Source organism: Corvus moneduloides, chromosome 11, assembly GCF_009650955.1.
Source record: "Corvus moneduloides isolate bCorMon1 chromosome 11, bCorMon1.pri, whole genome shotgun sequence".
In the NCBI taxonomy this organism is placed as follows: Eukaryota; Metazoa; Chordata; class Aves; order Passeriformes; family Corvidae; genus Corvus; species Corvus moneduloides.
In genome coordinates this window covers 19,913,530-19,926,645 of record NC_045486.1, presented here as the reverse complement: position 1 = coordinate 19,926,645, position 13,116 = coordinate 19,913,530, and the positions used below count along the sequence as shown (strand labels likewise).

At 47.9% G+C, this 13,116-nt stretch overlaps 2 protein-coding genes across 3 annotated transcripts; one reads left to right on the top strand and one right to left on the bottom strand.

The window, feature by feature from the left end:
• Nucleotides 1-2: 2 nt before the first annotated feature.
• MKRN2OS (MKRN2 opposite strand) lies at nt 3-4,529 on the top strand. Its single transcript, XM_032121130.1, has 4 exons — nt 3-217; nt 1,586-1,635; nt 2,259-2,421; nt 3,804-4,529. Exons 1-4 carry the CDS (start codon nt 18-20, stop codon nt 4,048-4,050), a joined length of 660 nt encoding a protein of 219 aa, XP_031977021.1. The 5' UTR covers nt 3-17; the 3' UTR covers nt 4,051-4,529.
• Nucleotides 4,530-4,911: 382 nt separating this feature from the next.
• Nucleotides 4,912-12,458, bottom strand: TSEN2 (tRNA splicing endonuclease subunit 2). 2 transcript variants are annotated; one of them, XM_032121126.1, is made up of 12 exons: nt 12,018-12,458; nt 11,504-11,693; nt 10,671-10,752; nt 9,951-9,987; nt 9,061-9,565; nt 8,882-8,959; nt 8,355-8,405; nt 7,567-7,705; nt 6,840-6,876; nt 6,116-6,227; nt 5,644-5,733; nt 4,912-5,218 (listed from the first exon to the last, which is right to left on the bottom strand). In XM_032121126.1, the coding sequence occupies exons 2-12, from the start codon at nt 11,675-11,677 to the stop codon at nt 5,159-5,161; spliced, it is 1,365 nt and encodes a 454-aa protein (XP_031977017.1). In that variant the 5' UTR covers nt 11,678-11,693; nt 12,018-12,458; the 3' UTR covers nt 4,912-5,158. The 2 variants fall into 2 exon arrangements, with proteins under 2 accessions (XP_031977017.1, XP_031977018.1); XM_032121127.1 differs by lacking the exon at nt 12,018-12,458 and having other exon boundaries at nt 11,459-11,596.
• Nucleotides 12,459-13,116: the final 658 nt, after the last annotated feature.

Genomic DNA, 13,116 nt, shown 5'->3' with positions numbered 1-13,116 from the left:
GCCGGCGCGCCGGGGCCATGGCGCTGCTGCGCGTGCGCCACTGCCGCGCGCTCCTGTACTGCCGGCGCGCGCCGCCAGCGCGCTGCCCCGCGTGCGGCGGGGACCTGCGCGCCGCCGGGCTGGCCGCCGCGCCTGTCCGCCTGCCCTGCCCCTTCCGGCACGGCCACGGGCAGCCCCGCGCCTTCCTCATCAGGCCCACCCGCGGCACCTTCCTGCAGTAACCGCCAGGGGGCGCTGCGGGAGCGGGGAGCGAGGGAGCGGAAATAAATCGGGAATAATGGGGAATAATGGGGAATAATGGGGAATAATGGGGAATAATGGGGAATGGGGAATAATGGGAAATGGGGAATAATGGGGAATAATGGGGAATGGGAATGGGGAATAATGGGGAATGGGGAATAATGGGGAATGGGGAATAATGGGAAATAATGGGGAATGGGGAATAATGGGGAATAATGGGGAATAATGGGGAATGGGGAATAATGGGAAATGGGGAATAATGGGAAATAATGGGGAATGGGAAATAATGGGGAATAAATAGGGAATGGGAAATAATGGGGAATGGGGAATAATGGGGAATGGGGAATAATGGGGAATGGGGAATGGGGAATAATGGGGAATGGGGAATAATGGGGAATGGGGAATAATGGGGAACAATGGGAAATGGGGAATGGGAAATAATGGGGAATGGGAAATGGGAAATAATGGGGAATGGGAAATAATGGGGAATGGGAAATAATGGGGAATAAATAGGGAATGGGAAATGGGGAATGGGAGCGGAAATAAATAGGGAATGGGAGCAGAAATAGGGAATGGGAAATGGGGAATGGGAAATAGGGAATGGGAAATGGGGAATGGCGAATGGGAGGGGAACTGGGGAATGGGAAATAGGGAGTGGGAGCGGAAATAAATAGGGAATGGGTGCGGAAATAGGGAATGGCAGGGGAAATCGGGAGGGAAGGAGAATGGGAGGGGAATAGGGAGGGGAGGGGAAATAGGGAGGGGAAATGGGGAATGGGAAGGGAAATAGGGAGGGAAATAGGGAATGGGAGGGAACTAGGGAGGGAAGGGGAATGGGAAATAGGGAATAGGGAATGGGAGGGAAATAGGGCGGGGAGGGGAATGGGGAGGGAATGGGAATGGGAGGGGAAAAGGGAAGGAAGGGGAATGGGGAGGGAATGGGAATGGGAGGGGAAAAGGGAAGGAAGAGGAATGGGGAGGGAATGGGAATGCGAGGGGAATAGGGAGGGAAGGGGAATGGGGAGGGGAAAAAGGAGGTCACTGGGAGGGAATGGGGAAAGAAAAGGGCAGGGAAATGGAAGAAGAAAGGGAAGGGAATGGGAATGGGGAGGGCAAAGGGCAGGAGAAGGGAAGGAAAGGGAAAGAGAAGGGGAACGCAAGGGGAAGGAAAATGGAACGGGCAGGGAATGGGGCAGGAGGGGGAAGGGGAAGACAAGGGGAAGGGGAAGGGACGGCGCAGGAAGGGGGATCCCGCCCGTTCTGGGAATGCAGCCCCTTTTCCAGGTGTCGGTGGAGCCGTGCGGGGCCGTTCTGTCCCTCAGCAGCCCCTCTGCTCCTCTTGCAGCGGCTACGACGGGCACTCCGACCTGCACGTCGGGATCACCAATTCCCAGGGTAACCAGCACCCTGGGGCCCCCTCCCACACCCCGGCAGGAGCCAGCTCAGCCCCGTGTCCCCTCCGGTCACCCCAGATGCCACCCGTGCTGCCCTGCAAATGCCAGCTCGGAATATCCTGGGATCGGGCACTGGGAATGATCTCACCTTGCAGCAGAGCTCCAGAGCAAATCCATTCCCCTGAAGGGACTGAACAGGCCTTGAATAGAATAAACATGTGCCTTCCAGCCCGAATGAACTGCTAGGCCTGCTTTAAAGGAATTACGGGAAGGTTTGAGTTCCACACAGTTTTTGGTAATTCTAAAAACACCCCTAATTAAAAAACATTTTTAAAAGTCCTACTGGGTTCTCCCTAGAGTAGGCCCACCCTGCAAAACATCATTTCAGATGTATATTTAATACAGTCAAATTTGAGGGTTAAAAATGAAGCCTGGTTGTCCTTAAATTGCTCTGATTATCAGAAGAGCAAAACTTTTTTTCAAACCACGCTGTGAAAATGAGACCAGGTCTTTGCTGGAAGCCAGGACTGCATTTCCTACTCAGCTGATGGGAAGTGAAGTCACAAAAACACCCCAAAAAGGGCTGTGTGTGTGTCCCCCAGCGCCCCATTGCTGTGTTTCCAGGCGTGGTGTACAACTATGACCAGGAGGGTGTGCACAGGGCTGGCAGTGGCTGGGAGCAGTGCATCAGCATCCCCCTGGTGCAGCCAGACATGTCGGAGCTCCTGCAGCAGTGGGATGACCTCCTGGAGGAATTTTCCTTGGAAGAGGCCTGGCTCCCTCACAGGTGTGTAGATGACAGTCTGGGGTGTGTTTGGGATGAACTGGGCTGGTTCCTCTCGGACCCCACAAGGTGTGGGGGTCATTCAGAGCTTGGTGTCCTTCAGGACACACATTCCTGACAGCCCCAGGATCGCCCTCAGCCTGCCCTGGATGGACAGAGTGTTCTGAATTTTAAGTAACAAACTCATCTGCTAGGACATGAAACCTCTAAACCAAGAGGTGGCTTTAGGGAATTTTGCATTAAGCACTCAGTTTAATGACACAGTACCTGCACACTGCTGAGTACAAAAGTCCAGGCACAGCTCCATAATTTTTTCTAGGTTTCAGGAGTTTGAGTTGTATTTGCATTTGAAGGCTGAGCACAGTGATGGGATTCTTGCCCAGTTCTAATATCCAGATGATGTTTTTGTTGTCAGTGGTGAGAAATGGGAAACCAGGCTGGTTTCCAGCTCTGCTGGGGACAGAGCAGCTCTCCAGGAAAACACCAGTCCTGGGATTGTCCCTCAGTAGGAGCAGCTGTAATACAGAGCCCGCCTGGCTTTCACTGAATAAATGTAACCATAATATAAAAGAAAAAAAGAAAACACCAAATCAAAAGCATTTTTTAGCAATTCTCTATGTGCTGACTATAAAATTTCAGGGATCATACATTACCCCCCTAAAGGAGATGGAAGAATTTAATTTAGAAAAGAATTTTTAGATGTTTACAGAGTTGGTAAAGCCAACAGGATTTGTGTTACTTTTACAGTTCCCAGTAGTACTGACTTGACATCAAAAAATCGCTGGCAGGAGGTGGAGAGATGTGTCCATCCCTTCTCCAAGCTTTGGTTTCCATCTGCCACCCCCTGACACAGTGACCTACTTTTTCTACAACCAGACCAATGGCCACTGAACTGAAAACTGAACTCTTTTAATTAAATCCTCTGCTTATTTTTTCAATGGACAGGAACTGCACTAAACTAATCCTGTAACTCCTTTGGGTTCAGGCCAAGCCTGATTCTGATTTTCTAGATAGCTCTTCACTTACTGAAGGATAGTAGAGAACATCACAGATAGAAGGAACTGGATTTTAAATGAGCTCCCACACACCCGTGGTGGCACACAATTAACTCTGGGGCTGCAGGAAAGAGTTGGTAACAACAGGTGAAAGAGCAAAGGGTAACAAGGTAAAAGCCAAATAAGGATAAAAAAAAAGAACTAATTTTTGTCAAATCTTGCAGCCCTAAGAATAAAACTGAGAGAGTTCCCTGGCTGGGAAGTACCGCTTGTGATGAATGGAATCTATTGAACCAGTGGGATCAAGGGGAAGCTCGTGGAGAGCTTTCCTTGAGTAAGCATTCCCCCTGAGTGGTGAGGAGGGCCCTTGCTGAGCAGCTGTTTCCCCAGGTACGAGGAGCAGCAGCACAACTGCTACACCTTCGCCCTGGCCTTCGTCAACCGCGTCCGGCAGGGCCGGGGCCGGGAGCCCCTGAGCAAGGCCCAGTTCACCGAGAGGTTCCTGATCCCACACACCAGGGAGGCCTCCAGGTACCTCACCCTGCACCAGGAGCTGGCACACAGCGACTGCTACGTCGTGCCCCTGCCCGAGCAAGAGCAGGACAGCGGGGCTGGAAACGACACCTTGCTGGAGTAGGACAGCAGCCATGGGAAAGGAAGGGTTAAAGCTCCACATCTCAGGGGTTAGGGCTGAATGTTGTTAAAAAAACATCATTAACTTTATCCTGCTCCTTAGGGAAGGATCAGGAGACTGAGCTTGTGCATTTCAGTGAATGAATGTACACATACAATGTACACAGCACAGAGAATTTCCATGGGAACTATTCCTATGCAAAAATCTTTCCTGCTTTAACACTCACTGTGTGCTCTGTTCTGCAAAGACACTTCACACCAGAAATCAGGGCTGCTGTGGAATTCAGGGCTTTACAAATGAACTGTGGGAACTTCAGCTGCAGCAAACCTCAACGGCCTTTTCCTGCTGCAATTGTTTACTGATGAGTAAAAAAAGGGAGCCTGCTGGTGTGCTGCTGAAATCCCCAATCCCTATCTGACTGCAGATTCACTGTTATTTTCCTTTCCTGTAATTACTAATAAATACAACAACAAATAAATGCAGCCTCTTTGCCAGTCAGATTTCTTTTCCATTCTGAACTGCATGGTGAAGCAAGGAAGCCAAGGCCGATGTGTGAATTCCTGAGTGTGAAGTGCAAATCCCAAGGGAAGCAACACATCTCAGCCTGATGGGGAAAGGCGCCCAACACCTGATTCGGCCACAGAGTAAATTTAAATCCTTGCACATTCTGGGAAGAGTTCCTCAATTCTAAGCTTATGATTATGAAAATAAGTTCCAGGGTCCAGGCACCCAACTGCAACAACCGAACCTCTCCCCAAATCCAAATTTGTGCAACTTCACCAAGACTGTGCAGTCAGGTTTGTGGTGCCATAATACCAGAAATACTGTTCCTAATGACTGCAGCGTAGCCACCACTCAAACATACACCTTTTTATCTTTTATATTTTGAGTTGGGACACAGCTTTAATTTTTTCCCTTTCATCTGTTCAGTTACATTTTACAGTACAACATTCTCTCCAGTAAACATGATACAACTCATTTTAAATAGCATTTATACACACCAAGTGAATATGTTGGTAGAAAACCTTCTAAGGCAACAGTTCATCATGAGATCAGGTAACAAACAACAAGAAGTGATTTTATAAAAGTGAGTTTTTTCTTGTGCAGTCAGTTAAAATTCATCCTGTTCACTGCGCTCACGGGAAGAAACCCAACGAGTAACGATCAGTTCCTGAAATAAAACCCAGCAATTATTATGGGAAAAAAACCCCAAAGCTACAGATAACCTGTGAGGGATAGGGATTAGGTCTGTAAAATTGATTGTATTACATGACCATTGAGAAATTTTAGTAGATGACTGCGTTTGCTCCTGAACTCTCACACATTTCTCCATTTATTTCTGAACATGAAACACATGTTCAGAAATAAACAAACATACCTCCAGAGGTATTCCTATTTCCCCAGGCAAATGCTTACATGCACAGCAACACTCAGATTAGGAGATTTTTAAGTTTTTAGAGAGCCTGCAATGCACTTTTCATGACTTGGGGCATGAAGGAATTTAATTTTATTGCAGCCATGTGTGCAAAACCCAAATCAAGCCAAAGAACAAGAACAGTTCTCCCAAGGAGCTGCAGAAAGGCAGGAACCACTCACCTGAACCTTGATTCTCTTCATACACTCTGGGGTTGACATCTCCTCTGCAGTCATGTCAGAAGGTCTGATCAAATAGCAGAGCATGAGCTCCTGCAGGCAGCCAGGAAACACAGGAATTTCAGTGGATTATGGAAGCACCGTGAAGCTCACACAGAAAATCTCAGGGAAATTTCAGTCTCACTGCTCAAAAGAAAATCCTGGGAGGTGGAAAGGGCTTTAAAAACAGAAGTGGCAATCAGGAAACAAGTGTCCCTCAGGTCTTTTTGCTGTTTCTCACACAACTTTTAACATTCCTACAGGTGGCAGAACTTTAATAATAATGATTTAATAATAATTCTTCCAGGATTCACTTGGATATTGAAAAAGGACACTTCTCTCCCTACTCATATTGTTCAGCCTCAAACTCCCTGCGCCTTTGGAGTGAAACTGCACATTAATCACTCCAAAGCTGTTTTTACCCCAGCACTTGTACCTTAGAAGCATTTGCAGTTGTTCTGTTCAGCCCAGACAGGGACATCCAGCTGAGGGGTCTGCGAAGGGAACCTTCAAAATTATCATCCACCAACTCAGCAATGACAGAGTAACTGGAAGACACAGCAGGCAGGACAAGTCACAGAGAGGAAATTGCCATTTTCTGAAGAAAACTCAGGAACTAGAGGCTAAGAACTGGCATTAAACAATCTGCCAGCTTGCAGGTAGCAAGTTGAAATTTAGTCTTTTTCTGTAAGGAAGAGAGGAGAAATACTGAAGTTGTGGATATGCCAATGGCACCTTCCCTCCCCACCCTTCTCCTGATGTTTGTGGCATTCTCTTTGTTAATGCCGAGCTGACATTTATAACCAATTTATTATCTAGGACTTCAACCTGACTAGCCAACAAATAAAGACAATTATCATCCCTTAAAAGTTCTCCCAAATCACATCAATTACCCAGACCATATATTTTTCTAAGTCAGCATTAATAAATCCAATTATTTTCCTGAGTGCATCATCATCTACAACTTGTAATTTTTAATGCCTGTTATTTAAAATCAAAGAAATGGTGTCACTTTGTACTCTACTAGAAGAAATCTCACATTCCTAGCTGGCAGCATATTTTCAGTGATGAATCTGTGCTTAACCAGTGAAGATTCTAAATTGGTGTGAGTGGAATTTAATTTGAAGCAAGGGAATGAGGCAGAAACATGAGTGTCAAACCTGGCGTGGTAGAAGGGGGGCCCTTTTCGATACAGCACTGAAATGAAAGAGAAACACCTCAGTTAGATCAGAGTTCCAGTGAGTTTAATACCAGGGCCCATCAATATTGTCACATTTCTGCTGCAGTAACAGGCATTACTGCACTGTTTATGTTGACATGAGCTAAATAGAGTTCTTAATTACTTTGCAAGGACTCCACTAATTATTTCTGTAATCTTAAAACCCCCGACCATTAATGACAAAAAAACAAGTCCCTTCTCCCTCTCCCTCCAAAAACCCATACAGAGAAAGAGTCTTAGCAGTAAATTCAGCACAAGTCCAGCTTCTATTGAATGGGATGAATGATGTGCATGAACTTTGATGTGAGTTGGGATCTGAATTCAAACCTGTTACTCTAGAGACTGTCACATTAGCACTGCAGAAAATGTGTTTAGAAGGGGACAGAGAAAGTTGGGAAGGGAATTTCAGTGCAATCCTGTAGGAATTATGAACCTCATGAAGCAAACCAGACCTTCCAAGCTGTCTCTTCAGCGGCTGGATATGGGATGTTCCTTTCCACTCACATCCCAACTTCACTGCTAACCCCAAACGTCCTTCACCAACTGCAAGCAGCAAAGGCTGCTCCAGTTCTGCAGCTCCTCATTGAATTCCTCTCTGGGCCTGCAGTTCTGCCTTGCCTGAAGGAGGAGTGAGCTGGAAACGATCCCATTTTTGGGGAGGTACTCACAGAGATCCGTGCCGTACTTCAGCCCCACCTTGGGCACCCAGCCCTTGCCCCTGAAGTAGTGATAGGCCATGTAGGTGGTTTTGAAGTCAGGCTTCACCTCACTGAACACTTCCCACAGCTTCACAATGCTCAGGGGCTCCTGAAAACCACACAGCAAGGTCACTGCATTGATATAAACCAGTCATGCTCTGCTACACACACCACTGCAGCCAAACACCAAATATCACAGCAGCCAAATACCAAACTCCCCAGGCTGCTGCACACAGCATCAACTACAGGCAGTAAAACACAGAATCCCTAAAAACAAGACAGGAACCTGGTACTCCACTTTGTGGGTCTGTTAGGCAGTTCACAATCAGTCCCATAACAGCCCTGTTTAAAGGAAAGCCTGATAAATCTTAAACTAAAAGCACAGGTTTGAACTACTGTCATTTCATGAATAATAGTTCAATAGAATTAATGTGTCAAATTCCAAGGAATTTTGCCATTTCAGGTGGGACTATTCACCATATTATTTCTCCCACATTTCCTGCCTAAGTTACAACAAAAATCCTTTCTCAACAGACAGACTGTGCTTAATTATATTTGTCTTGGTAAACTTAAAGCTTTCAGACCTGTATTTCCTAAACATAAATACCATTACTTGTAAGAAAATCTTCCCAATACTCTGATATTTCCTCCTCCAGAATTAACAGCATAAATCACTGCCATATAGGTAAAGATTTCAGACCAAACCATATCCAGAGGAAGAGTATCCCCAGTAACCCAAAATAATTTCAATCTCTTACCTCACCATAATAAATACTTAAACATCCCAGGGCATACACCAAGAAAAAAGCCTGAAAAAACCAAACAGATTAAGTTTAACTCATAGCTACATTCCTCCTGTGGTTTATACACAAAGCCTTGCAAGAACAAAGGCTTAATTAATTAATTAATTTTCTACATCATCCCTGCTGAAGGCATGGTGTTAAAATTAACACATAATATATTTAGAAGCAGCACTATTGAAACAGGATTCATATAAACATTATGTTCCTGGTATTTCTATATTTAAGTCCTGCCACTGGTCTCTCTGGCAGTGGGATTATTCATCTAAAGCAAATCGGATTGGACCCTTACTATTTTTTCATCATCTCATGTAATTATCACAGGTTATCCAAGCTAAGTTTTATGACTAAGACAATGCAAGTACTTAGGAGCCACAGGAGGACCCTGCACTCTAGAAACAGGTATTAAATGACATTGTAACATAGATCAATGTTTGCTTTTTCATATGAAAAGCAAACCAACTTGCACTGTGCTTGACACATACCTCTTCCAAGCTGAGTTGTAAGTACTCAAAAATCCTAAATGGGTTTTTTCTGCATACTAATACTTCCTTCTTGACAAGCTACAAGAAAAATTGACTGTATTACTAAAATGTTAAACTGGAAAAAATACTGAATTTGGAAAGCAGCTTTTCTAAAAGATGAGGATCCTCTTTTTCCTTACATTTCCTTGTGCACAAGTGGAGTCATCTTCAGGACAGGAGCTTCCTTCTTCCTCCTCTTGCACCAGCACATACTCCGGAGCACATTCCCTCAAGTCCATCCCCTGCCAAGCCCTCTGCTCAGGGCTCTGCTTCCCCTCGCAGCCACAGAGCACAGGAGGGTCCCTGTGGCAGGATCCTTCAGCCATTTCTCTGGAATCCCCCTGCTCCTGGTCCCTGGAGCCACTCCCAGGATCCATGGCTGCATCTCCTCCCTCCTTGGAGCCCCCGTTCTGACCCTCAGGACTTTGGGCTCCTTCACTGCCAGCAGATTGCCTGGATGGTTCTGTATTTTCTGGGTTTGGGCCCACGCTGGTGCAGCTGTCTCCAGTTTGTTCAGCCCCATCCTCTCTGGAGAAGGGCAGCCCCAGGGGTTTGGTGTAGCTGTCCAGGATTTTGGTGACGGAGCAGTCGTCGAGGCCCTGCTCCTGCAGGACACTTTTAGCCCACTGCACACGGCGCTGGTACCTGGGGAACAAAATAAATGAGGAATTCCAGGGATTACATCCTTTAATTAACACCTAAAACCCTGGAGGTTCAGCACAGTTCACAGACACACACCAGCAGTTACTGTGCACAAATGTGCACAGGTAATTACCCACACCATGCATGCACTCAGCCTTGGCTTCTATTCAGCACTAATACCTGCAAGCTTACATGAAAAACCACCCTGAATATCATCCCCTACCCTATTTCTACTTCTTCTAATGGGATTTATAAATGAAATAATGAGAAAACAGAAGCAAGTCACCCTCATTATTTATACAGCCAACAATCTGAAAGCCAGTAAGAGAAATATAAACAAGAGTAATCTGTTTCCTAAAAACACCAAGAAAAAAGCAAATTAACTTACTTTTGAGATGTAATTATGGGCATGTTTGTGTTAACACCTGTTAAATAAAGAAAAATCCTACATTGTTTCATCAATATAAAGATGGTTTTGTGAGATTCTGATCACTGAGATGGTAATTATCCCCCTTTTTCAGTCCTCAGTGCCATTTTGGTCCCACTTTTCAAGCAGGGCCACAGCAGAACCAGAGAAGGTACAGAGGTAACAGCATGCACAAGAGAACAACTAAATACACTGTTTTCCTCCGGGCAATTATGGAGGGATGTGATAAAATGCACTGATGTCCACTGGGGCTTCACTGTCATGGGAGAGAAGAGTAAGGAATGAGTCTTCCTATAAACAGGCAAGAGCAGACTGGGTGTAACTGGCTACAACCAGATTGAAAACTTTACAAATCATCCCCTTATGATTTCAGGGACATCAAAATCTGCAGATTAAACCCCAGGAAAATAGGGGAAAGAAAAGTCCCAGGATGGTCCCTTTACTTCAGACTTCCCAAGCAACAACTCAGTGAAGATTTAGGAGAATGCACTAAGGAATTATCCACATGGATTTCATATTCTTGGATTTTCCTTGGCACAAGAGATGGGGAGAGAGATACCCTCAACCTGATCCAGCAGATTATTCTTCTGCAGGTAATTCATAAAAATACACCTTCAATGAGTGAGGAAAGGTGAGAAGAGCTACCAGAGCAGTGATGAGGTACAAACAGGCCCCATTTACCTCTCCACTTGGCCACCAGCAGAGGATCTGAAATGCTGAACACTGGCCGGCTCCTGGAAAGGATCCCTTTTCCAAAGTAGCCCTGCAAAGGACAGGAAAAACCCCTAATTATCTCATGGCACAAAAATGAACTTCTTTCCCAGTTATAAAACGTGGACTGCTGAGATCAGCTGGAACAAACAGCTGAACTCCTGCAGCATTTAAGCTCTGCCTAAAGCTTGTTTGGCTGCTCGTAACTGGTTCAGTATTAAAACACCTGATTTTACCAGGGGTTTAAATCCCATTTAGCCTGGAGAGTGTTGGGTCTTTTTCCTGAATTCTGAATATTTGTCAGCCAAAACCTCCCAGCAAATGTTTGAAAACAACACCTGAAACCAAAGAGATACCACTGCACTAGAATGCTGCTGAAATGGTACTCAGACACAAAAAACTTAACACAGATTATTGTACACAGGAATAAATCACTCTGAAGTTAAAAGAATCATACAGGCATTTATAAAACATCAATATTTCAACCTCCTGAGCTTTAAAAACACGAAAATGCTTTGAAAAGTCGCATGAAATCTTGAAATGAGACATAAACATGAAGGCTTTGCAGCTGTTTCTTAGCTCACAGTATCACTTAATGCCAAAATTTACTTGCTTGGATAAGAAAGACTTTTCACATTTGATACAGAATAAACTTTTTGTATCGATTTCAGGAGAGAAGGGAAATAAGGAGAATCACAGGAGGCTGAAGGGGCAGGAAAGCATAAAGGCAGCAGATTTGAACCAGTATTATGTTTTACCTGCATTTAAAACACTACAAATATTGTGCTAACAGGGTGCAGCACCTTGTTGTAGAGCTGTTCAATATCCTCTGGGTTCCTCACAATCACATTGTTGTTAATGATCTCAGCCTGGCATACTCTGAAATCCTTCCCCCCTACATCCACAGGAAAGGGAGCCTCGTACGACTCAAAAACTCTTCTTTTCCTTCTTGGGGGGTGAAATACTGCTTCTGCCATTTCCTAATTTTTCCTCCTAAAAAATGGAAACAAAAGATTTAACACTCAGGAGTTAAGGTTCACCCATTTTTCTGTGTTTCAGCAAGACCCCCTCTGCAGTAGCAAATTCTCAATGGATCCTGCAGGGTAACAGAGGTTCAGTTCTGTAACTCTGACACCAGAGAAACACAGGCACGGGTGTGCTGGAGATCTCTGATGTGGCCTGGGGCATCCCCTGCAGAGCACACAGGGATGCTCCTCAGCTAAGAGCATATGAGGGAAACTCCAGTAAATAAAGGAACAAAATACATTCAGGAATAAAGCAGAGGTATGAGCACAAAAGCAGACACCACACAAGTACCTAAATATGAACCGTTCTGAACAGTCTGAGCTCCCAGGAGCGTTTGGACAATACTGCCAGGGATGCCCAGGGTGGGGTTGTTGGGGTGTCTGTGCAGGGCCAGGAGCTGGACTGGATGATCCCTGAGGGTCCCTTCCAGCTCGGGAGATTCTGTGACTCTGTGAATCAGGGAATAAATTCTGCAGTTAGAGCCGTGGCCTGGCAGGCTTCTCTGCCTTAAACCGGGATCCGCTTTGCCAAGGGACGGCGGGCTAGGGATCCACACGGGGCGGGCCGCAACGTGATGGGGACCGGCAGGACCCGCACCCGGACCCCGGGGCGGTACCGGAGAGTTCCCGGGTGTCCCTGTGGGTTCGGACGGGCAGTGCCCGGTCCCGGGGTGTCCCTGTGGGTTCGGGGAGACCGAGCCGAGCCGTTCCCGCCGCCCGCGCCCGCCGCCCGCGCCCGCCACCCACCGCCACCGTCACCGTCACCGTCACCGTCACCGTCACCGTCACCCTCACCCTCACCGCCGCGCCGCCACTGCGCCTGCGCACGGAGCCCGCGCGAGGGAACGGCCCGGCCCCGAGCCCGCCCCGAGCCCGCCTCAGCCTCGCCCCGAGCCCGCCTCAGCCTCGCCCCGAGCCCGCCCAGAGCCCGCCCCGAGCCCGCCCCGAGCCCGCCCAGAGCCCGCCCCGAGCCCGCCTCAGCCGCCCCGAGCCCGCCCAGAGCCCGCCCCGAGCCCGCCTCAGCCGCCCCGAGCCCGCCCAGAGCCCACCCCGAGCCCGCCTCAGCCTCTCCCCGAGCCCGCCCCGAGCCCGCCCCGAGCCCGCCCCGAGCCCGCCTCAGCCTCGCCCCGAGCCCGCCCAGAGCCCGCCCCGAGCCCGCCTCAGCCTCTCCCCGAGCCCGCCCAGAGCCCGCCCCGAGCCCGCCTCAGCCTCTCCCCGAGCCCGCCCAGAGCCCGCCCCGAGCCCGCCTCAGCCTCTCCCCGAGCCCGCCCAGAGCCCGCCCCGAGCCCGCCTCAGCCTCTCCCCGAGCCCGCCCAGAGCCCGCCCCGAGCCCGCCTCAGCCTCGCCCCGAGCCCGCCTCAGCCTCGCCCCGAGCCCACCCCGAGCCCGCC